The sequence below is a fragment of the Salarias fasciatus genome, chromosome 18, assembly GCF_902148845.1.
Source record: "Salarias fasciatus chromosome 18, fSalaFa1.1, whole genome shotgun sequence".
NCBI lineage: Eukaryota > Metazoa > Chordata > Actinopteri > Blenniiformes > Blenniidae > Salarias > Salarias fasciatus.
Genome location: NC_043762.1, coordinates 9,795,535 through 9,817,743, shown reverse-complemented (window position 1 = coordinate 9,817,743; position 22,209 = coordinate 9,795,535). Strand labels below are relative to the sequence as shown.

Below are 22,209 nucleotides of genomic sequence, written 5' to 3'. Positions count from 1 at the left end.
TTTTGTTTCCTTTGTCAGTTTAGTGTGTTTTGAATTTTGTTTAATCTTGTTGCCAGTTTTATTTTCTTTTTAAAAAAAATAAACAATTTTAACTTTCTTCTTAAAAAGGTATTTTTCATCTTCTTTCAGTGGTGGGCCGAGGATATTTACATCTAGGCCTCAGTGATACACAGAAATACTGTATAATAGTGCACTGCATCTCTCACGTAGCAAGAATGAAGGTCATCATTCACACCAGAAACCCAATTAACACAATTCAATAAATGCCCTTCTATACAGCCAGAGCTGCGCCACATTCTTATTTGGCAAAAGTATTAATATTAACATCATGAAATGACAACCGAAATGCATTTCATGTCTTTCTAGGAAACAGATCAATTACCGTACTCTGTCAAACAGGTTGTCCTTGCACTTTTGTTTGAACATTGACAGCTTTTTTATCTTTTATCGGAATGTCGGCTGTGACCCGTCGTGTTTTTGGCGCAGGCTTTATTTGCTTTATGGCTGAGAATGTCCGTTCAGCTGAAGCCGGAAGCACAGAGACAGTGGCAGCCGTCACCAAATGTGCCACGTTACGTAGCTGGAACGTGGTCTCACCCAGATTCTTCTGCTGGCTGCAATTAAGCTCAGCGGGACTTTTCCCTACAAACTCAGCCGTGATATACATCACAGTCACTTCTGTTTCTGAATACTGTTTGTATTAAGCTAGATAAGGATGTAGGTGCATTTTAATATGTATCATTTTTTTTTACATTCTGTGCTTTTGCTATTCTCTTTATATGTGATTTTTATACTTATGTTTGCAGTTTTTTTTTTATGGTTAGTATGCGTTGATCTCAGTGTGTGTGCTGCTGCTGACAACCTTGTAGTTTCTCCACTGTGAAAAAGATAAATGCATATCTTATCTAAACTTCTCTCATCTTGTACATGTCTGAAACTGCTGGGAGTCAACTTGAGAGTGAAGAACATCCTGCACCAGCATGTACACAAACTCAGACCGTGTCCTGGACCATCGACGACTCTTTTAATGTTAAAAAAAAAAAAAACAGACTCAAGGCTCTGGGTGGAGCATTATTGTGATTTAATTCACTATGTCTTATATCACAAAGAAAGTCTTGAAAAATGCAGACTAGAATTTCTGTATATAAACTGTACACAAAAAGCAAGGCACTATACATTCAGATTCATCAAGCTGCAGTTTGTCTTGTCGTTAAAGTCGGACCTTTGAGTCACAGCTCCTGTCGTCCTCAGAGAGTCCGACTCAATTCAGCAGTGCAGCACAGGCGAGCGACACGATTCTCCTCCGAGGCCTGACGGCATCCGGAGAGATCCCTCCTCACGGCATCCGACGCCACAGGGTTCGTTTTTACATAGATACAAAGTCACAGACGCACCTACGCACACATGTACACAGATGAACATTACACGCACGTGTACAAACATTATATACAAGTCGCACACAACCACAGCATGGCACTTCCTTTGACTCGAGTCGGTGAGCGGTGGCTGCAGGGCTGGGAAGAGATTCCAGACGCACCAAAACACCAAGTATCGACCAAAGTGTGATTTCACCCGGCCCCAGACCGCCTCAGTTTATTGTAGTTCAGTAATGACAAGGTTGAGAAGTAAAACACTAAGACAAGAAGCGAGGCCAGTGTGTCTCCAGTCTCATTTTCTTCTGATTCCGCTGCGTTCCCACCGATAAACAGAAAACCAAACTCAGTTTCAAGAGTCCAGTCCTCGACCGCTTCACGTGCCATCTTCCGATAAATACAGAACTTATATAAAACTTGCTCAAAACAGTCCTTTTGCCTTCTTCAAGTTCACTTGTTTCCATCCTGGCAGACGTTCGTATTCCTCTCTCTTCATTTCTAAAGCTTTCTGTGGAGAAAAAAAAAAAGAGAAACGGACCTGAATGACCTGAGAATTGAGTCCTGGACTCCACTTCACCTGTGAAGTTGAGCTGTTACATCAGGACACCAGAAGGAGTTGTATTAAAATCTGTGGAATCTGAAAGTCAAACAAGCTGTTGTGTCCCTCAGGTTATTCATGAACCATTTTTCTTTTGATTCAAGGAGTGAAACAGGGAGGACCGTTATCATGCGTGCGACCACACCAGATCAAAGTAACATCCTCGTGGGTGAACCAGTGGAACGTCGTACAAAGTATCTCATTTTATTTCCACGTGTCTGTGACCTTGTTTTCCTCCACCGTCCCATCAGACCGGATCGCCACGGCCATCAAAACACATTTCACTTTAGGGGCCTCGTGCACTAATTTCATCTTGAGTGGGCGAGATCGGTAAAACAGAACCATGATAGCCTGTAAGTTCAGGTTTTCTGTGAGTCTGTGTGACTCATCAGCTACTGGTTGAAGAACAGGGCATGCCGGTGTTTTTAATCAAGTGTCTCTGTGAGTTGAAGTGATCATTTCACAGCCAGGACTCAGTGTTTTGGAGCGTTTTGCACATTCCTGGACACAATGCAGCTTTGCTCGTTTGATCACAAAGTACATACATAGTGTTCAAACTGAGTTTTCTCATGGTTCAAGTCAGGAGCTCTTCTTCAGATTTCTACCAAAATTGACTCAGAACTCAGTGAACAGCCTTTAATTACCTTTAAAAACAACACCAGCATCAGTAATTTCAAAACTCTACTGACAAAGAGTTGAACAGACATATGGAATGTCTGTTCTTGAACTGTGCGTTTTTATTTCCTGTGGTTGTTAGGTGTATACTTTAATTAGCACTACTACCATGGAACAACTGTATCAACTGCACATCCGGCTGCTGTGACACTTGTTCCTGAGACAAGCACACCAAGTTTATAACATGTTCTGCTGAAGTGTAAACATAACCCACATGTTCCGGAGATACCGACACTCACAACATACTCGATAAGGATGTCAGCCCTCGGTTGGCAGCTGACATCGGGGCAGGCCCAGCCCAGAAGAACATGGAAAAAAAAGCTCTGTTTCATCAACGATCAGGATCTTTTCGGGGCAAAATACTAAACATCTTTCCCTGTAAGGTCCAGCGCTGAACATTACATCTGGCTGTACTTAAATAAATAGTAATAATCTAAAGTCAGTCGTTAAGGCATTTTTCATACCAAGCATAGAATCAAAGAACCGTGTGGAGTCGCGACATAACTGATAAATAAAACTGTTTTTCCAAAAAGAGATCTGCGTATTGACTGAACTGTTACCATGTTGAGGATTCTGTGTGCTGTTTTTGAAGGATTAACACATCTGCAAACCACTCGTACATCCAGTGTTTCTTCATGCAGTCATTTTGTGCTCCGCAGACAGAAAAGTGTGAGTCAGACTGCAGTGCAGCTGATGGTGAATCAGTGGATTGATCCTGTTAGCTCGGAGAGGAGAGAGTCTCAGGCGTCGGTGGAGTTTTTACATGAAGAGGTGCACCGGAATGTGGTGCGGTCGAAGAGAAATCACATATCAGCTAGTTATATGTCAAATTGTGCTAAATGTTCGATCAGTATTATCTCAAAAATATGTTTTAGGGTAGTTCCTGAAACTTTTATCAAATTTTGTCTCATCCACCAGTAAGATATCTGAAGTATTATTCATGTATTTTACATACAACATAATTAAACAGCAGCTACCATACGTGCTGTGCATGCATGATGAAATAAAGAACAAAAAAAGCCTGTTCTTTCATATTTTTTCAGTCTACAGCACCATGCTTACACATCAATGGCTCGTTTTTGGACTGTTTGTTCGCCCTCTAGTGGCCACAAATGTGCATTACAATTGATTAATTGTGCTTTTTCCTTCAAAGACAGTTGGTGAAACCACATAAAAAAAGGTAATTATATGAGCACAATAAAAATGTGTCATTTCATTCTAAAGTCCTAACTCTGAATGTTACTTCGTTACTTCATTACAATGTTACTGCTTCAGAACATTTGAGATGTTTGTGCAGCCGAGCGTGACCTGTTTCTCTTCAACCAGCACCACACTCCAGAGGCAGGAGTGATTTCTTCCATCCAAATAAAGAACAAAGACAGTGTTACGTGTACATGAGAGAGAGAGAGAGAGAGAGCGAGCGAGCGGATGAATCACACGAGCAACTCTTCTTACCTGAATCCAGCTACAACTTGGTCTGTGAAATGAGAGTTAGATGGAATTAGATGGATACTACGCCTGAGGTTGGCTGACGATATTTTGAATCCAGAATCTGGATTTTAATTACAATTTGATTATCTCGACTCACTTCAGTTCAACTGTTTCATGTAAACGGACACACTTTACATGATTTGTTTACATTCAGCACACCGTGAAACTGTTTTTTTAGATTCACTGCATTTTTCTTTGTTTCCTAATTGTGGATATTTGAACTCGGGTGACGGCACAGTCCAAATCCAAACACTCACATTCACACAAACAGGCAGCTTAGAGATCTCAGATGCATGTTTTTCAACTGTGGGAGGACAAAAAAAAAAAAAAAAAACCCATGTGCAAACCGGAAGAACATGCAAACTCTACAAACAAAGGCCTCTGAGCCTGAGCTCAAAATGAGGATCCTGTTACTGTGAGACGACAATGCTAAACCACTACACCACCATGCAGTTCTTTATCTATGACTGTTTGAAAACAAATCCAGTCCTGTCTTGTGCCATTATTTATAGAGAATTTTTTTCATCTCAGTATAAAGAGTAGAAGAAATTTGAAATCAAGTAAATCTTGAAGTTGAAAATTAAGTGGGAAAAGTACTAGACATCGGGGATTTTGAAAGATTTTTTTAAATATTCCTACAAAAATTTTCTGACATGTTCCCTTCTCTTTATTCCTCCATTGGTTTGCTTTTTGTCCTGCGCTTAAAAAAAAAAAAAAAAAAAAAAAAAAAAAAAAAAACAAGATCAGCAAATTCTGAGAGCCCCGGGCTGTGGACCGCAGTTTCTGCTGACCTCAAAGTCCGGGTCGGACAGGTAGATCTCCAGCCGCAGCGGGTCGACGCCCTCCGGGAGCGGCCGGGCCGTCAGCTGATCCAGGGGGAAGGTGTTCTGACAGAGCCGCGCCAACACGTCCTCCACCAGGATGATCTGGTGGCAAACCTCGGCCTCCTGCCGCCACAACGCACAAACGCACGGGGGTTTTTACTCTCTGCTGGTGGAGGAACTTGTTTTTTATGGATAATGGCTGTGTGTGCTGCTGACCCTCTCTGTGATCTCAGCCACGTCCTCTCTGTGCTCCCAGCTGGGGAACATGTTGGTGAAGGTGAGCGGCTCCAGACCGGCGTGGATCAGATACGACTTCTGGGGCTTCTTATCGTTTTTCTCTGCAGTTGAAGACAAATCGGTACAGCAACTATGAGCTCCTATCAAAACAGTGTCATGACGAGGGTCAAGTCGACTCATGAAAGTCATCGGCTCCCCTCACGCCTCCACACCTTTGCAGTACTGAAGCACGGTCTCCATCGCGCACTTCCTGTCGGCGTCCCAGCGGATCCGAGCCGAGCCGGTGCTCTCGCTGTCCTGAGGCCACCAGCCCTGCCACAGGTACACCTCGTGGAAGTTGTCCACCAGGAACAAAGCTGTGGCGATGAGAGGAAAACGTTACTGTTGTCGAAATAAAGTTGGTTGAATTACGACAGGTTTCTTCTCGTGACATAATAAACTTTTTCCCTGATGACTGCTGGACAGACACTAAAACGGCCCGATGTAAAGTTTGAGGCCAAACGAAAATTTTCTTCAGCTCTGATTCAGATCAAACAGTTGAAAAGTTTTCTGAAAAATAGCAGCCAGAGAGTTTCTGTGTCCCTCGGCCGTACCGGGCTGTGCTGCGTTGTACAGGTCTTCCTGCAGGAACGGCAGCGAGCTGACCAGGTCTGGCGCTCGGGACGGATGGAAGAACTCATTCGCCACAAAATCTCCAGATGTGCTGCTCAGCTGGAAGAGCCGCGGGGTGAAGTTGAATTTGCCCGGGTCTGAAGACAACAAGCCAGAAGACTGTATGCTGAAGGCAATTCCTCCACTTTGAATCATGGGAAATGGTGAGAAAATGAAAACCTGTCCAGTACCTTGCAGCATGCAGTCGTAGGCCTTCCTGTCTTTCCTCCCCAGAGCTTCCCAGAAGCCCGGAGGCTCCATCCCTTCATCGCACTCATGGATGGTGACCTTGCTGCTGCTGTGGAGGCCTGCTTCCAGAGGACACCTGAAGGCAACAGGACACACAAATCAAATCCAACACACACTCATGAACCCCTTCATTATCGGCCATTCATTTCTGTCCCGAAACTGACTGTTCTTTGATCTTGAGCGCGGCGGTGTTCCCCACGCTGCGCGTGTGCAGCTGCGTCTTGCAGCCGTGCCACAGGTAGATGACGGCCTTGTTGATGTTGAGCAGGATCATGGAGGCTCTGGAGCGGAGGCTGCTGCAGTGGCAGGCCACCTCCAGGAGGTGGCCCTCCACCGGCACCTCGCCCCGCACGCAGTACAGACGCCATTCATCTGCAGGCACACACAGCGGGAGAATTCATCAGTGCCAAATAAGACTACCATTTGTTTCTTCTTAATAATTGTATTGTCTCTCAGGATGGTTACTCTGAGTGTTCTCCTCCTCCTCCTCTCTTTTGCCAGCGTGGACGATCATCCCTCCATTAAAGCACTGCAAGAAACACGGAGGCTCCTTTCCTTGTTGCACCTGGACCTGCATGCAGGAGATGAAGGGATGCCTCCGTTATTAGCGACAGGACGGACGTCTATACAAGCACTGATTGCACGTTTTTAGCACCTGAGCTCCTCGTTCCTCGTCCAGCTCCACCGTCATCAGAGCTGACGTCCCCTTCTCGCTGACCGTGGAGTGTCGACCCTGCCAGAAGAAGTAGCAGCATTTCTCCTTCCCCGGCCCGCTGCTCCTCGCCTCGGGGTTCAGCCGGCGACCGACTGACACACACACACACATTTCAGGTCATCAATTCACCCAGCTCACTCAGTCAATGAATGGTTCACGTTTACTTTTCGAGCTTCGTCGAGCGTCATCCATGAGGACCAACCTGAAGTGCTGACCATGTACTTCCACTTCACCACGTAGGCGTCGCCCTCGTGGAACTGGCCGATGCTCTGGCGCGGCAGGCGGCTGTAGTCAAACTCCAGGATGTGCCAGACGTCCACGGACGCCGTGGTGATCTCCTGCAGCCTCATGTGGTCTTCTGTCTCCACCGGGCCGTGGCCGCGGCCCACGTTCACGCCGTCCAGGATGGTGGAGATGGACGAGTGGAGGACGGGGAGCATCAGGGTGGCATCGTACGGGCGGCACTCTCGACCCGGAGCCTCCTGGGAGATTCGGTCACAGAGAGACTTCACCATTTGCTAGGTGGTTTGGCAGATGAATTTAAAGCCTCTTGTAGACCAGTTTTGGCCCACGAGTCTTATGTTTGACACCCCTGATTTTAAGACTTCTGCTCTATAATTGTTGTTTTGGTCCCAGAGCTGTTGGTGGGAACATTAACTGAGACAGCAAATAAAACAGATGAGCAGGTACCAGAGGCCAGTTGTGGATCCACCCGTACCTTCTGCTCACGCACAGGCTCCATGACTTCTTTCGGTGTCGGTGACTTTGCTTCAGTCCAATCCACAAATTTCTCCTTGAACAGGATGGTCTCGTTGTGTTCTGTCAGCCTGCCAAACACGGCCCAGTCTGGACGGCCCAGGCCCTTCCTGGAGGGGAGAACAGGAAACACCAGACGTCAAGGTTACGCCTAAACAGTGAGGATGTCTATAAAGGACATTATAGTCTTTCAGAAAGGTTTGTTTATCTGTTGAGTCAGTTTCATCCTCTTGTGGGATGGTTGAGGAAACGGATCATAGATAGTGGAGAATCAATTTACTGCATGACAAAGACCGTACACGTGAATATAAAGCTAGACGTGTCTGTTTTACCTGGGAATGAGTGTGTTGCAGCCCCCCGGGTCCAGTGGGTTGATGTCGCAGCAGGTGTAGTCGAAGGTCCCGTTCCACAGGTGTTTGGCGAGCTGAAAGGCCACTTTCCTCTGGGCCAGGGTCACCTCCTTACCGTGCCACACGTAGACCTCGCTGCCAAAGTCAAACACCAGCACCTGCAGGCGACAAAACACTCCATCTGCAAGGAGTCTCACACCTTCCCCTGTACTGCTGCATTATGTAAACCCTCACGTCCATCTCATGGAAAACAGCGAGTTTGGCATCAACTGAACCACTGAAATTCAGGAGCTGCATGGAGTTTGCACGTCTCATCTCCGGTGTCCTGAACCCAGTTTGGTTTTTTTAGCGTTTTAGCAGCGGAGCACAGATGGACGTAGGAGGTGTTTCATGACACCTGCTGTTGCTAAGCGACAAATTAAAACCTGCTTGAAGCACAGAGAAAGTCTAAAGTATTTTTTGCACTGATCTTGGTGGTTTGAATTACAGCCAGCTATCACAAGATCTCCTAAGTCCTAACAGAAAAGCTGCCCTCTTGTTCCATTCGAATCTAACAGCTGAATGTGTTTTTTTTAGTTGCTCCAGTTTTCTATTGGTTTGTGAGAACTCTGAATGCAATTAGAAAAGAAGTTGGTGCACCTCATCCTGTTATGAAAAGAGTCTAAAATGATCATAAAATTCAAATGCAGGCGAAAGGAGAACTGAGCAGAGTCGGGTAAAATAAAAGGTGCCACGTGTAATCATGGACCGTGATGCACGGGATTCATGATAGGATGAAAGTACAGAGATGTATTGGTGTCAAAGTCCCGCTCACCTCCTTAGATGCGAGCAGTGAGCTGCGGGGGACCTTCCCCCACTCGTCATCATCAGGCACCAGCTTGTCATCCAGCAGTCTGAAGATACAGTTGGTTTCCACGATGGCGTTCTCAAACTGCTCGTCCTCCTCCGGTGGACCCGCCGCTGCGGAGTACCGAGACACGGACAGGCGGTGAACACACGTCTGCGACTGATTCCGCTCCACACAGTGTTTTTTTTCTAGCTGGTGTCTTACGTTGGTAAGCCATCTGTCCGCCCAGGATGGTCCAGAACTGCTGGGCGTCTTCAGCCTGCGTGTTTCCTCCTTCCTCGATGGTCTGCACCTGGCTCGCCCTGCAGCCCATGTCCTTCTTCGTCTGGATGTACGTCGCCAAATCTACCGCCTGGAGGCAAAAATCACAACAACACCGTCAACAGCGCAGTTTCTCGTCTTTTGTGCAAACAACAAAGAAATTGCGGCTTTTTAATGAATTCAAGAACAAGTTGAACAGATGTGACTGAGCTTTGTTTTCTGCATAAAACAAAATCAAATGACAAAACAGAGAAAAAAGGAGGAGGAGGAGGAGTAATAAAGCAAATGCTTTATCAGGAAATGTCTAGACAGATGTCCTTTGGGGAAAACAGAAGAGGCCGAAGGCATGTGTCTGATAAGGAGAACAGATGGGGATGGGCCAGGCGGTGTGCGGAGAGAGGAAATCATCAATGAATCATGTTTATTCAAATGCCAGCAGTGAAACAGCAGCTTTCACCCAAATCAAGCATCGCTCACTTTGGCCTTCTCGATCACGTTGGAGAACTCCCCGATCCAAACGAAGCAGTGGTCCGGAGTGACCAACAGGAAGCAGTCGCCGCTGTTCAGAGAAGACGCTCTGGGCTCCACCAGCCTGGTCTGAACGTGGCGGCGGCCTGCACAGATTCAAGTCGCTTCCATCAACGAAAACGCAAAACATCAAAACGCCACGTATGCAGGACAGAAAGACAGTGGACTAAACACAGGCGGGGACTGTGAAACAGGAGTAGAAACCAAAAAGTTAAATTACACCAAACACAGAATACAAGGACGTTAAGGGAACATGAGGAAATGTCAAGGACAAAAACAAAGCAAAGCAGGGAAAACCATCTAAACATGATCAAGTAGGATTCTTCCCACTGAGAAAGCTGGTGGAAGTCAGAAAATGTGCTAATTCCATACACAATTAGTTTATATGATTCTTTTTTCTTGTTTTTGGCATAAATTACTTTCTGGCACCACATTGGTGAAATGAAATTTATGGAAATAAATCTTTATAGGAACGGTTTTGACAATTAAAAGAAATGTTAAAAGTAGAAAAAAATCAAATGTCTGGAAAGCAAATGTGAATTTCTGCTCTATTTGTTTTTGGTATTCTTTTTGGATTTATTCTTAAAAACAATTACAAGGAAGAAAAATGCTGTGAACAGTTAAATTAATGATCTTAGTATGAACAGCTGAAGGAAATCTTCAGACTCTGAATGAGAGCAGCAGTACTGCCTGAACAACACGGTTTAAAACATGATATCTGGTTTGTTTATGCAACACTGAGCTTGAAGTGTAAAAACAGCCATTTTCTGTTCTCTGGACATTCACGGGTCAAACTCGCTCTGAGCTGGGAGCAGACATTTTTTTCCAATCTCCAACTGGTTGCTTGGCAACTGCTCCTTGTCAAGAAAAAGCCCCCAAATATAGACCTGCTCTTCTAACGGTGCATGTTTGGTTTGATAAAGCCAGAAAAAGGGAAACGTTGTTTGTTCGGAGCGGCTGCGACTGGTGTCTGTCTCACCCCAGAGGTAAAGAAAGGAGGTTTTCACCTTTGATTTGCATCAGCATGAGGTTCTTATAGGGCACGGCGCTGTTGTTGGACATCTGCTCCGACATGTTGACGCTGCGCAGGCTCACGCTGCTGAAATTCTCTTTGCTCGCCAGACCTGCCAGAGCGGCCTCGGAGTACTCCGAGGTTTTGTTCGCTGGAAGGAAGAACAAACACCTTTAAGGCCGAGAACTGCAGGGGACATAAAACTAACACAAACGCTCCATTAAACTTTAAAGCAACACCGTCCCCACCGCGATAAAACTGGGTCATATGGGACAGCGTGCTAATTTGTAGGTTTTTAGAAAACAAACAAAGAAACTGAGGCGGATTTAACTTTAAGGGAAGATAATGTTTCCACAGATCCAATGTGGGGTTTCCGTCCTCTTACTCTTCTCAGCCTTCATCCTCTTGCTCTCTAGCTGTGCCACGTTGAGCCTCTGCTCCGTGTACTCATGGCGGATGTCCTCTCGGGCCGCCAGCATCTTCAGAGGGTTTCTGGACGACTGCACGTTCCTGGACGGACGAACCGACCGCTTGTGCTGCACCATGGCGGAGGCCAGCCTGGACAGGAAAAATGGCCACAAATTAGAGAAATAACATCAAAGAGGCTGCTAGTTTTCATATTGTCATGACTGGGAGCAGTTTGTGCTTTCTTACTTAGGGCCTTGAGAACCGAAGATGGTGTCAAAGTCCTCGTTGATCTCGATCCTGCTGGGCATGCGTGGGAATTCAGCCACGCGCCGGTAGAACTTGGAGAAGATCTCGTCGTCCAGCTTCATCACTTCTTTCACAGCTTTCTCAGTCACGGTGATGGTGGTCTCCTGCAAGCCTGCCACTGGAAACGAGATGCGAAACACAGTGAGAGGATGAGGGATGATTTACCACCAAAGATAAGCAGAGGTGAGGCAGGGTAGGCGGACACACCTTTGCTGTTCAGACGGCCCAAGAAAGTCTCCAACTTATCCAGCTTCTTATCTGATTCCATTTCAGGCTTGGCCTCAATTTCTGCAGAAGAGAAAAAAAAAAATCAATTCCAAAAACAGTTCAGACGCCCTTTTTAATTGCCACACATGCATTATTTGGCCAAAGGTACAATTTGTTAAGTTTCAGTGTGTTCTAAGTGAAGGAGATGCCTCTCTTTGGTCCAGGAAACAGGAGCACAGGCTGTGATTTGGTTATAGCTAATACTAAAGTACATACTAAAGGCACACTGAAAAATGATTAAAGTGGAGAGAAAAAACTTCCACAGCCGTTCCTGCAGCTGTGGCCACAGTGACGACTCGGGACTCGTAACTCCGTCTCACCCTCTTGTGGTTTGTTGACAGCCGGCGTGCTGCTCTTGAGTTTGGTGGAAACTGGCGACAGGATGGGACTGATAACCGAGGAGGGGGCTGCCAGGCCTGTGGACAGAAGTTCACACGAGACGGGACAAATTATCCAACGCTGCATGCACGGAGTATCCTGAGATCTTGTGAAATGACAAGAAATCTAGTAATATTTCTGGCTGGAAGCTTATTGATACATGTGATAAAGCTCTTGCAGACCTTTCTTGACCATCCGTGCAGCCACGGTGTACTGGGTGGAGTCATTGGCGGCTCCTTTGCCTTTTGTCTTCCACGCATCTTCCCGGGTTGAAATCATCTGTTTTCTCTCCTCAATGGTCATCTGGGCCTCGATCTCCTCCCCCGTCTTCATTTAAAAAGAAAAAGAACAAATCATGTAAAAAGATATGATGGTTAGAAGGCCAAGTCTCGCATGCAAAGCAGTGAACTCTGCACAATGAGGCCAACTGTCAACTTCAAACTCCTTCATATATATCCGACTCCTTTTAATCAAATCAGAATCCAGAGGACCGAATCTAGCAGGGAGCTCCCCGAGTCTCATACAGCATCGCTATAACTCCATGTCACTGCGACGTTCCCACAGGAGCAATTATTCATGTAGTAACAGCATCAAACCAAGCAGATATAAAAGATAAGATGCATCCAAGCGTGTTAAGTGCACACTTTACTCCACAGTGGAAGAAACGCCTGTATTCAGGTTGACATCAGCCCGTCACGCGGGCAGAAAGAAAGCCGAGACGCCGGCGCATGCTGCCCATTGGAGCGTGCCGGGTTGGCCGTCCTTACCTGGCCAGGATGCTCAATGTACTGACACTTTTGGCCGAGAGGGATGGGAGGAGAGTAGGTGGAGGAGAAGACAGGTTCCTGAGCGGAGATGGACAAATGGAGGAAGTGAAGAGGAAAAGGAGGAAATGGAAAGAAAAGCAAAGGACATGCGGATGAAGGGAAGCACAGGATAGATCCAAGTAGGGAAACTCAAGACCAGAAACTGAGGGTGGAACTTCAGTGTTGTTGAAGGTATTTCTGCAAAACCTTAAAGTCGGTTTATAGAAACACTATTTCATGCACGATTATACAATCACAGCTTTTGCAAAGTGGCTTGAAAGTGACTATAATCTCACATATTTCACCATTTCTATGGACTTTGAACCCAAAAGGATTGCTTATTTATTATTCTGTCCGACATTGCACTGGGTTTTCTATAACTCAAAAAGTCGACTATACTATTTGAGTTAAAAGTATATGTGTACAGTGTAAAAGTTCAGGCTTCATGCACTAACTGGGTAAAGGACATGCTTTGCTAAGTATGTTTATGCAAGTATATCAAAAATATAAATGTCTTTTCCCGATAAGTCATTCAATGCACCTTTGTTAGTTGAGGAGGAAACATACAAAGATGCAGAAGCTACTAAATATCACTACTTGTCTAATGACGAAATAACTGTTCTCAACTCTGTAACTCTCAAGTCTAAATCACTTTTAAAAGATTCATGCAAGACGTACATGCCAATTTTTTACATATCATTTAAAAGAGTATCAGTTTGCGTGTGAACATGACCTAAGTTTTTACACTTGGTTTAGTTCAGGCGCCACATTCAGCCCAAATTCACCTCGGAATAACTGTCTCTCCAACCCCAATCCCAGTGCGAAGCGTCACAGCACACAACCAAACGCATTCAGAAGAACCCATACAAAAAAGCAGTGATTGGACGGCAGCTGTCCCACTCGGAGCCGATTGGTTCACAGCAAACGTGTCTTACCCACAGCTGCTCTGACACACACACGGCGGAGCAGTCCTGAGCGACCACCCCTTCCTCCTGAGGGGTTAAACACAGGGGAAGTGCTTGGTCAGAGGGAGAGGGGGCGACGGCCATTGTTCCTAATGGGTCCAGTTGGGAGGGGAGGTGGGGGGGGGGGGGGGGGGGGGACGACGACTGCCTGGAGGATTACCATCCAGGCCTAAACCGGCAGCTTTGCCCCCACAGAATACTAATGCCAGCTGGAAACAAGTCTTTTCAAAGTGTCCAAAATACTGAAATTGGAGAATTCTCTCTGCATATGAATTCCCCTCAGTAGCTTCAAGACGCACGTAAACTCAAAAAATACATGATCAGCCACGACTGTGATGAAATTTAAAGGATGATGGGCGATGGCGAAGGAGAACATGCTTCATACAAGCAGCAGGGATAATTTTGTATTTACAGTGAAGGAGGGCTGGATGCCGCACTGATCTGGACCGATGGGCTCAAACAACAGATGGACAAAAGGGACCGAAATGAAAGGAGCTCTTAGCTGAAAAGGGGGTCGGGGAAAAGGAGCTGGCATGGTAACCGCCAAGGAGAGGGGCTAAAATGTGTTACTTCCCATTACGGCTTGGATATACAGGAGTGGAGCATTTGTGACAAAACATGAGCCGACCTTTAAAACTCAAGCAGCCTGAAAGCTCAAAATGTGTCTATTGTTTTTTTTTTCCTCTATTCAGAATGATCGTGACTCATCAGCCGCTCTGCAGAGGTTTCACATATCCGCAGCTTCACGAGTGCTTAAGTACAACACAAACTAGCAATGTGGGCACGACTGGCAGGTTGAAAGAAAATGAAAAATGGACCTTCTTCTGGCAGGTCTGCTCCGTCTCCCATAGCTGAGCCGGCTGCTGGGTGGAGGCCACCTTCACCACCTCTTGCTTTTTGTTGATCCTGTTCCTCCAGTCCTCCTCACCGCTCTTCTTCAGCAGTGCCACTCTGACATGGGGAGGAAAAACATGAAAATATCGATTACAGTTGAAAAAAAAAAAAAAAAACCTGTTCTGAGGTCTGAGTCTTGACATAATATACAATTGGATCCTAAAAAAAAATGTACAAATATTGAATAACCGATACTGCATATGTATTTTTCTAATGACTAGACTTTCTATCAAATCACCCCAAACTACTTTTCTTTTTTCATAAAAATATACATACAAATAAATAGGTCAGACAGCTGTTGAGCTGCTGCAAGGTCAGATTTTTGACATTTTAGGCATTTCCATTGTTTTCACAAAGGTCAGAGGAAGAAAATCTGTGAAGGGTGAAAAAGTGGGTCAGAGTTTCCAGCTCTGCGGTCTCTGAACGTGACAGTCGAAATTGGTCTCCAAAGCGCTGGTAACGCCGAGCGCTGAGGGGTAAAGTAAAGTATGTCAGCATCTCCGTTTCTTGAATGTGGACGGGGCAGAAATTAGGGCGTCAATCGCAATCCGCTAATCCTCAGCGGACATCAGGAGTCCCCACAGGTCTGTTTGTTAACGCCGCCGTGTTAAAAATGGATCTCCGTCACGTGCACGTCGAAGTGAAGGACGGGCAGGAACTGAAGAGCTTCTCTATCATAAAATGAGATTTCACTGACGAAGTTTCCCTTTTCATGTAATATTTAAAGTAGTTTTAAGTCAGAATCCTGTTTGGACGCTGTGAGGACTGTGGATTGCATCAATTTAGAGAGAATTTTATTCTAATTGAATACTGTAATTTACTGAAAATCCTTTTTATGAAAAGACTCTCGTTGGTTATTGTTGTCTGTTTTTACCAGAAATAAAGAGGAAATGAAAACCACCTCAGTCTGCTGCTGTTAATGAAAGACATTCTTTCACGTGGCTCACCGCGACTTTTTTTTGTGGACTTCATTCTACGATGTTTCAAAAATAAATGTGTGATTTGAAATTTTTACAGCTTGCATGGTGGTTCGGCCGGACTGGAGTCTCTTGTGGGCCGGTTTTGGCTCACGGGCCTCATGTTTGACACCCGTGGTCTGCAGTGATCAAACCCGTAGCAGGAGTATTTAAATGAGATGTAACACAAACTGAAAATCTGTGTTTGAGTGTAAATGAGATCGTTTCAAACAGGATCTTCATGAATGTGACGAACAACGGCAGCGCAGGTTAAGTCTCCGTGTTTCCTCTGAACGGTTGAAGGATCACACACCTCTCTTTGATGGACATCTGTTTGGAGGACATGCTGTCAGACAGTTGGTCCCCGGAGTCGGTCGGGGACAGCAGATCTCCAGAGTGGACGCTGTGCCTGCTGAAGTCCTCGGTGTGGTCCAGGGGCAGCGACTGGGACTTCACCAGCGCCTGGGGGAAGCTCTGAGGTTTTGGGGGAGGCTGCGGAGGCACCGGCGCCTTGGGCTGGGACTGGGACTGGGGCTGGGGCTGGGGGGCCGTCTGCGGGTAAGGCTTGGGGAGAGACTGGATGAATCCCTGAGGCTTGGGCTGGGCTTGTGCGGAGTGGGTGAAGGGTTTGGGGAACGTCGGCGGGGGCTGGGGGTACGAAGACGGCTTGGGCTGGGTTGGTGGAGGCTGCTGTGTGAAGGGTTTGGGGAGAGTCTGCGGAGGCTGGACGGCAGGCGGCTGGCCACTGGGAACGTGGGACACAGTCCGGGATGATACTTTAGCGATGAGTGGCTTCAGTGATGCAGGGTGATCCGGCAAATCTGGGAAGAAAAACAACGCCTCAATCAGTAATGGCCAAAGGTCCACTGCAACAAGACAATGAAATATTACTGCTGACTCTGCCATACACACAAAGTTCAATTGAAGGTTTTTTATAGATGTATTTAAGTGTAAAAATAGCCTCTGCAGTGCTGATAAGTTCACCTCCTGAATGGAGTTTTTAAGATTATTTATCAGCACAGTGTTTACCTGAAACCTTTTACAGTCAAAAAAGGTAAATATTAACACTATCGACTTCAGTAGGACGCTATCAAAACATACGGACACATATTATTCAGCACGACTGTCATACAATATAACGTGTGACCTGATATCAACCCCATCATTGTTCTATTAAATCATATTTTCAAAAAAGCATCAAGTGACTGTGAGAGAAATATGATTTTCAAAGTCAAAGGATCAAAACACATCTGTGTGTGCTTAGGTCAGTGTATGATCATTTTGAAGGGATAAAGTGCTCTGTGAAAATTCACAAAACCCCATTTAAATGTCACACAACAGTTTTTCATACACGTGGTCAGTCTTTAATCATTGTTAGGTTAACAGAAATAATATAGATGCCAAACATGATCCCTTCCCTGATAAAGGTTTAAAGTAATGTCAACCTAAAAGCTAAAACAACTTATATTTTGATGTTTTTACCTAAATGCATGGGTACACTCCAACTATTACAGTTACAGATGGCAGAAGAAATTACAAAAAACTCAGAATCCAATAAAATAAAATCCACATTTTGCAGCATTTCATTTCACAAAGACTTTTTTTTAAATCTCACAAACATCCTCAGATCATGACTGTAAACTTAGAAACCTGGAGGCAGTCAAGTGCACACACCCACGTGAGATTACTATAAATCCTCTTGTGTAAGCAGAAGTGCCTCAAACTAATGGACGCACGTGGACACAAGCAATAGATTGAGTCAAAGAAAAAGCCTGCAGATCAATCTACACACATGTAATGAAGACATGGTCGACTCAGTGTGTCTATAAGAGGGAAACACTGGTTATCAAGAGGATGACGGCTTCTTTTTAGTCTTTTTATAGGGACTGTTTGAATTTTAGGGGTAAGTTACGAAAGAATTATTACAAGGGAGAGTCCGTCCAACCTTGTGGAAATAATGGACTGAAATAAAGTGAAGATTTACTCATGCAGAACTAAATAAAACCACAGCCTGCAGACAAGGCCCCCATTGTGTCCCTCTTGTCCTCTACCTGCTTCATTTAAGTGCCGGACAATTGTTCTGCACTCTATCAATGAGAGCTTTCATCTGTGTGTGTGTGTGTGCATGCATGGGAAAAGACCACCCCTGGACACACACTCTGGGTTAACACACAAAAACAGGTCAAGCCCATTTTACTGTAGGATGTGCACAAGCGGCCAACCCACGGGCGTAATATGGTGCACAAGGACCACAGCCCCTTTATAGGCGGTGGCAGTGTGTGTATGTGCGCACACACACACACACACACACACACACACAGATCCATTAAAAGAAAAAAAAAAGCATGGGTGTCTGTGAGCTGACAAACAGCATGTTAGGAAGGGGCTTCCTGTTTCCAGACAAAGAGAGCCATGAGGTAAATTCATGGTAAAATATGCTAATTAGATGCAGCCTCAGACGCCTCTCTCTCTCTCTCTCTCTCTCTCTCTCTCTCTCTCTCTCTCTCTCTCTCTCTCTCTCTGTCAGCCAAATCAAACACCCCCAGCTGGGACAAGTGTGTGTGCAGCCGGCAAAGCAATCATGCGTGGGAGCATGCTGCATAAGACAATGAGGATAATGAGAGTGGCTCCTTCTCCAGACAGTGCTTTCCCTTTTGTCACTTCCTTCCTCCTCTTCCTCTTTCAGTCTACCCAATTTCCATAAACCTGACACCGTTCTTGCCTCTCGTCTTACTCCTCCCTTCACTCCTCTCCTGTCTCGTACCTGAGATGCCCGCCTGGCTCCGGCCGCCGCTCCTCTGCTCCTCCTGAGCCGCTGCAGCCTCCCTCAGGTGCTCTCCTCTTCCTCTGGCTCCCTCCTCCTGGAAGTCTGAGTCTGCGGCTCTCCGGCCGGGCTCCGGCTCGCCCCTCCACGCAGCGGGCTGGGCGGGGTGCTGAGGCTGGGGATGCTGCTGCCGCTCCTCCTCTCTGTCCCTGTCGGGGGAGTGCGGCTTACCCCTAATGCTGCCGCCTTGGCCGTCGTCTCTGGCTCCTCCCCGCCGCCTCCCCCTCACGTCCTCCTCCTCCGCCGCCGCCGCCGCCGCCGCCTCACCCTGCTGCCAGGGAGCAGGAGGGGCCCCAACTCTGTCTCTGCTCTCGGGGAGGGGAGGGGAGGAGCTGGACTCGGGCTCAGGGTGGCCCGGGTCCCCGCTCTGGGTCATGGAGAAATACCTCAGCGCCCTCTCCTGGAGGATGCCTGTGGTGCCGGGAGGCTGTTGCGAGGCAGGGATGTAGGGGAGGGCGGTCGACCTCCCTGGATGGAGCCCGTCGTCGCCGCCGCTACCTGGAGCGGTCACTGAGGTGACAGAAGCCTGGGAGGTGACGGCTGCCACAGACCGAACCAGGGAGGCTGAGAGAGGCTCCAGTTTGATCTCGCCTCCATTTTTCAGCTGCAAAAATCAGAGACACAATGTCAGAAAGTTCTGTCTCTTTATGGATGGATGGATGGATGATGGATGATGGATGAATGGATGGGTAAGCAATTTGTTGTGAGGAAGCAAAGCAAATATCAACACGACACATACGTTCAGTGCAATTAGCGAATGGTAATAATATCTGAGGATGATGTTTGACTGGAATGAATAAAAAACATTCAACCTTCTTACCTTCATTAACTACAAAATAAACCAACTCTAACACATGTTACTTTTTATGAAGTTAATCAACAATTTCAAAACAATCTACAAAATCTCACTTATTGCATGTTTCACTGAACTGGATCCAATCAGGAAGGTAAATGATGAAATGGCCTGTTATTGTGCATTAAAGCCAGGAAAAGAATGCAGTAATGTTAATTTTTATGATGCTTAAAATCCACATCAGACCACAGTAAATACATTTTATTTGCAATTCCAGATCTTTTCTTGACCCTCACTGTCAGTATCGAGGTCAGGGACATTAATATTCTCATTCCCCAGATACATGTTTTTTTGTCTGCGTGTGTGTATTCAGGTCAGGAAGAAGCCTGAATAAACTTTTCTTGCATCCAAATATTCCATCCATGCTTGTAATGCAGCAAACAAGCATGTCAGAGAAGCAGCTGCCGATAATATTGAGCCACATGGAACACGCAAGACACCCTAAAACTCTCGTTGCATGTGCATTACACAGTATTCCTCTAACACAGAGGCACAACAACAATTTTTTAGGCCATTTGACAAGCTCTGCAATAAAAAAAAAATCCAAATCACAAACACCGCGTATTGGATGGCTTGATGCATCCTAATGCAGGATGTGTCTTACATGTTCTCCCTGATCGGCCTCTAAGTCACCGTTACACACCGCTGGCGTTACGGGCAGCTCGGCATCCTGTGTGGACACCGGTTATTGACTACGACACACGGCTGAGAGCATGATGGACATTAAAACAGCATGAAACATCCGACTCCACAGACGTCTCAGTGAAACCAGAACCTGACTCACTGCTTCTTTAGGGACTCGTGTGACACATCCACAAATGCTTTTTATGACAGAAGATGTTCATCTATGAACTTATCTAGGGGCAGCTGTACTTAAAGCCAAACTGGAGATAAACTCTCTGACCTCTGATTCTTCCTGCTTCACAGAGATCTGTGTCAGCCACCCACAAAGCACCGAGGGAAACTGGTACGCTAGAAAAGCACTCGCTGCAATGTTGCAAGTGACCTGGAAGCGAAGTGTCTGTAGCTGAAGGGCTATTTAAGACACAGTAAAAGACACACCGACACAATGTAGCTGATGTTCAGTATTCGATGATGCTGTTTCAAAGTAAGCCCTTGAGATTATGAGGAATTTCTGTCAGCGTCAACGGTGTGTAGAAATTCATGCCTTTACTGTACTGTACTGTTGTTTAAAGGTGCAGAGTTTCACAGTTTTCTTTGTGGCTTGCTGGGACAAATTGAAGTCTGTTGTGGGAACAGTTTGGGCCCACGGGCCTTATGTTTAATGCAATATGGAAATTGGTAGAGGGACTAACAATGAATAAACTTCTAATCACTCAATGCACAAAAGTGGCATTACTTCAATTTGCAGCTTTAAAGCATTCGTTCCAGTGCTGCTAAAGACACTCACTGTTGTTATTCCCACAGCTTTCACTTTGTGATTGAGCACTCTCCTTATTTCCTTATTTTTTTTGGCCAAATTGAGATTTATTTGCTGTAATGCTGCATTTTTACAACTTCCTCCAGCAACACATCCATCACATTTAAATTTGAGCTTGTGGGCTCAGCACTACATCCATTTTAAAGAGCATGGACACTAAACCAAATAATGGGTGTATAAAATAAAAGCCTGCATAAAATATCCATAAATCAAACTCTAAGTTGAATACTAAGAAGAGGCGTTCACCTGTTCCACTTCGCCCTGTGTGATGGGCTGTGTTTGGAAGCGGGCGTTGGCCCTGCGCTGGCGGGTGTCGCCCCGGCCGCCCTCGCCTGGCTTCCCCGGCTGGGCGAGGCGGTTGAACAGGGCCATCTTCTCTGACAGGCTGAGCGTGGACAGGTCCGGCTCGTCCAGGAAAGCCTCCTGGCCGTCGCCCCCGGCCCCAGCTGGTTTCTGGTGGTCCGGATCGACCTTCTCCTGATCCGGGCCCGCTGAGCCCGGCTGAGACGGGGCCTGAATACTGGAGTGGCGGGAAGAGGATATCAGGGTGACTCAGTGAGGGTTGATTTAGCTTTAAAATAAGAGAAATGCTTCAGACTTATCCATTTTGAAGGTATAAATGTTTATGATAAAGCTTATTTGTTTCTGCAAATCAGAATCGGCAGAATAACCTAACATAATGCCATTTCTGACACGGCAAAGAAAAGCAAGCATGCAAATACCTGATAGGTTAATAACTGTGACAACTGTGGAAGATTACAGGCGCAGCAACAGAGACATAAGTAGATCAGCACACATATGCCAGATAATCATATAATGCACTTGGTAGTTTGCAGGGGTTACAGCAATCTCTCAGCAGTGTGCCGAGTTAAACCTGGGCTGGTAAACAAACCGCGCGACACGTGAACCCAGATATGCAGGGAGGGCTTTAACTGGCTCAGCCTCTGACCTTTCCCTTCAGATATGCAGCCCGTTTCTTTACGGACAGTCGCGAGGGCGCATGTGAGACCCGCAGCAGGACGGAATGCATGGAAACCGGACTTGGAAAGTCCTGAATGAGTTATTGTGCAGACAGCGGCTCCCCTCTCCCTATAAGGTGCACGCTGCTCAGAGGCAGCACACGCAGGGCAGAAATAACAAGGTAAGGCGAGCTGGACGGGCACATCGGCGCTCCCACCAGGAGAGGGAGACGGAGGTTTGTCCACTACAAACTCGACAAATGTGATTTACAGAGAGAGATAAGAGCTGTTCTTGGCATTTGCTGCATTGGGAGGCAAAGGGAGGCAGAAATGAAGTCTACAAAATTATATTATCATATTTTCAGTGCTATCCTTTACAGTGGCACGTTTTATTACAGATTAATTTAAAAAATGTCATGATTTAAGCCAGAAAACTAAAACGCGAATAGTTTCTGAAATGCAAAAATGATGCATTTTAATTTAAAACGTCATCGTGTAAATCTGGTCTCAGCGTTACAGTTACGACAGCTTCCCCTTTCAAAGTGAAAACATCTAACTAGCACTTGTCAAAATATGTCATTTATT

At 46.0% G+C, this 22,209-nt stretch overlaps 1 protein-coding gene across 3 annotated transcripts in view; it reads right to left on the bottom strand.

Annotated features, from left to right (window-relative positions):
* Positions 1-1,061: 1,061 nt before the first annotated feature.
* The window catches only part of svilb (supervillin b), a 32,867-nt gene continuing 11,719 nt past the window's right edge, over positions 1,062-22,209 (bottom strand). For 2 of the 3 annotated variants that reach the window (XM_030114527.1, XM_030114529.1), the window contains 28 exons: positions 20,912-21,185; positions 19,829-19,894; positions 18,312-18,975; positions 15,861-16,368; positions 14,516-14,648; positions 13,668-13,724; positions 12,694-12,771; positions 12,109-12,253; positions 11,869-11,964; positions 11,489-11,569; positions 11,222-11,399; positions 10,953-11,125; positions 10,563-10,718; positions 9,505-9,641; positions 8,971-9,118; positions 8,734-8,879; positions 7,902-8,077; positions 7,532-7,679; positions 7,016-7,295; positions 6,754-6,905; positions 6,564-6,669; positions 6,263-6,470; positions 6,041-6,174; positions 5,792-5,947; positions 5,411-5,554; positions 5,178-5,299; positions 4,929-5,084; positions 1,062-1,881 (listed from right to left, as the gene is read on the bottom strand). In XM_030114527.1, the coding sequence (XP_029970387.1) occupies positions 1,795-1,881; positions 4,929-5,084; positions 5,178-5,299; positions 5,411-5,554; positions 5,792-5,947; positions 6,041-6,174; positions 6,263-6,470; positions 6,564-6,669; positions 6,754-6,905; positions 7,016-7,295; positions 7,532-7,679; positions 7,902-8,077; positions 8,734-8,879; positions 8,971-9,118; positions 9,505-9,641; positions 10,563-10,718; positions 10,953-11,125; positions 11,222-11,399; positions 11,489-11,569; positions 11,869-11,964; positions 12,109-12,253; positions 12,694-12,771; positions 13,668-13,724; positions 14,516-14,648; positions 15,861-16,368; positions 18,312-18,975; positions 19,829-19,894; positions 20,912-21,185 (4,909 nt within the window). In that variant the 3' untranslated portion in view covers positions 1,062-1,794. The remainder of the gene's footprint in view (positions 1,882-4,928; positions 5,085-5,177; positions 5,300-5,410; positions 5,555-5,791; positions 5,948-6,040; positions 6,175-6,262; positions 6,471-6,563; positions 6,670-6,753; positions 6,906-7,015; positions 7,296-7,531; positions 7,680-7,901; positions 8,078-8,733; positions 8,880-8,970; positions 9,119-9,504; positions 9,642-10,562; positions 10,719-10,952; positions 11,126-11,221; positions 11,400-11,488; positions 11,570-11,868; positions 11,965-12,108; positions 12,254-12,693; positions 12,772-13,667; positions 13,725-14,515; positions 14,649-15,860; positions 16,369-18,311; positions 18,976-19,828; positions 19,895-20,911; positions 21,186-22,209) is intronic. The other variant, XM_030114528.1, reaches the window with a different exon arrangement.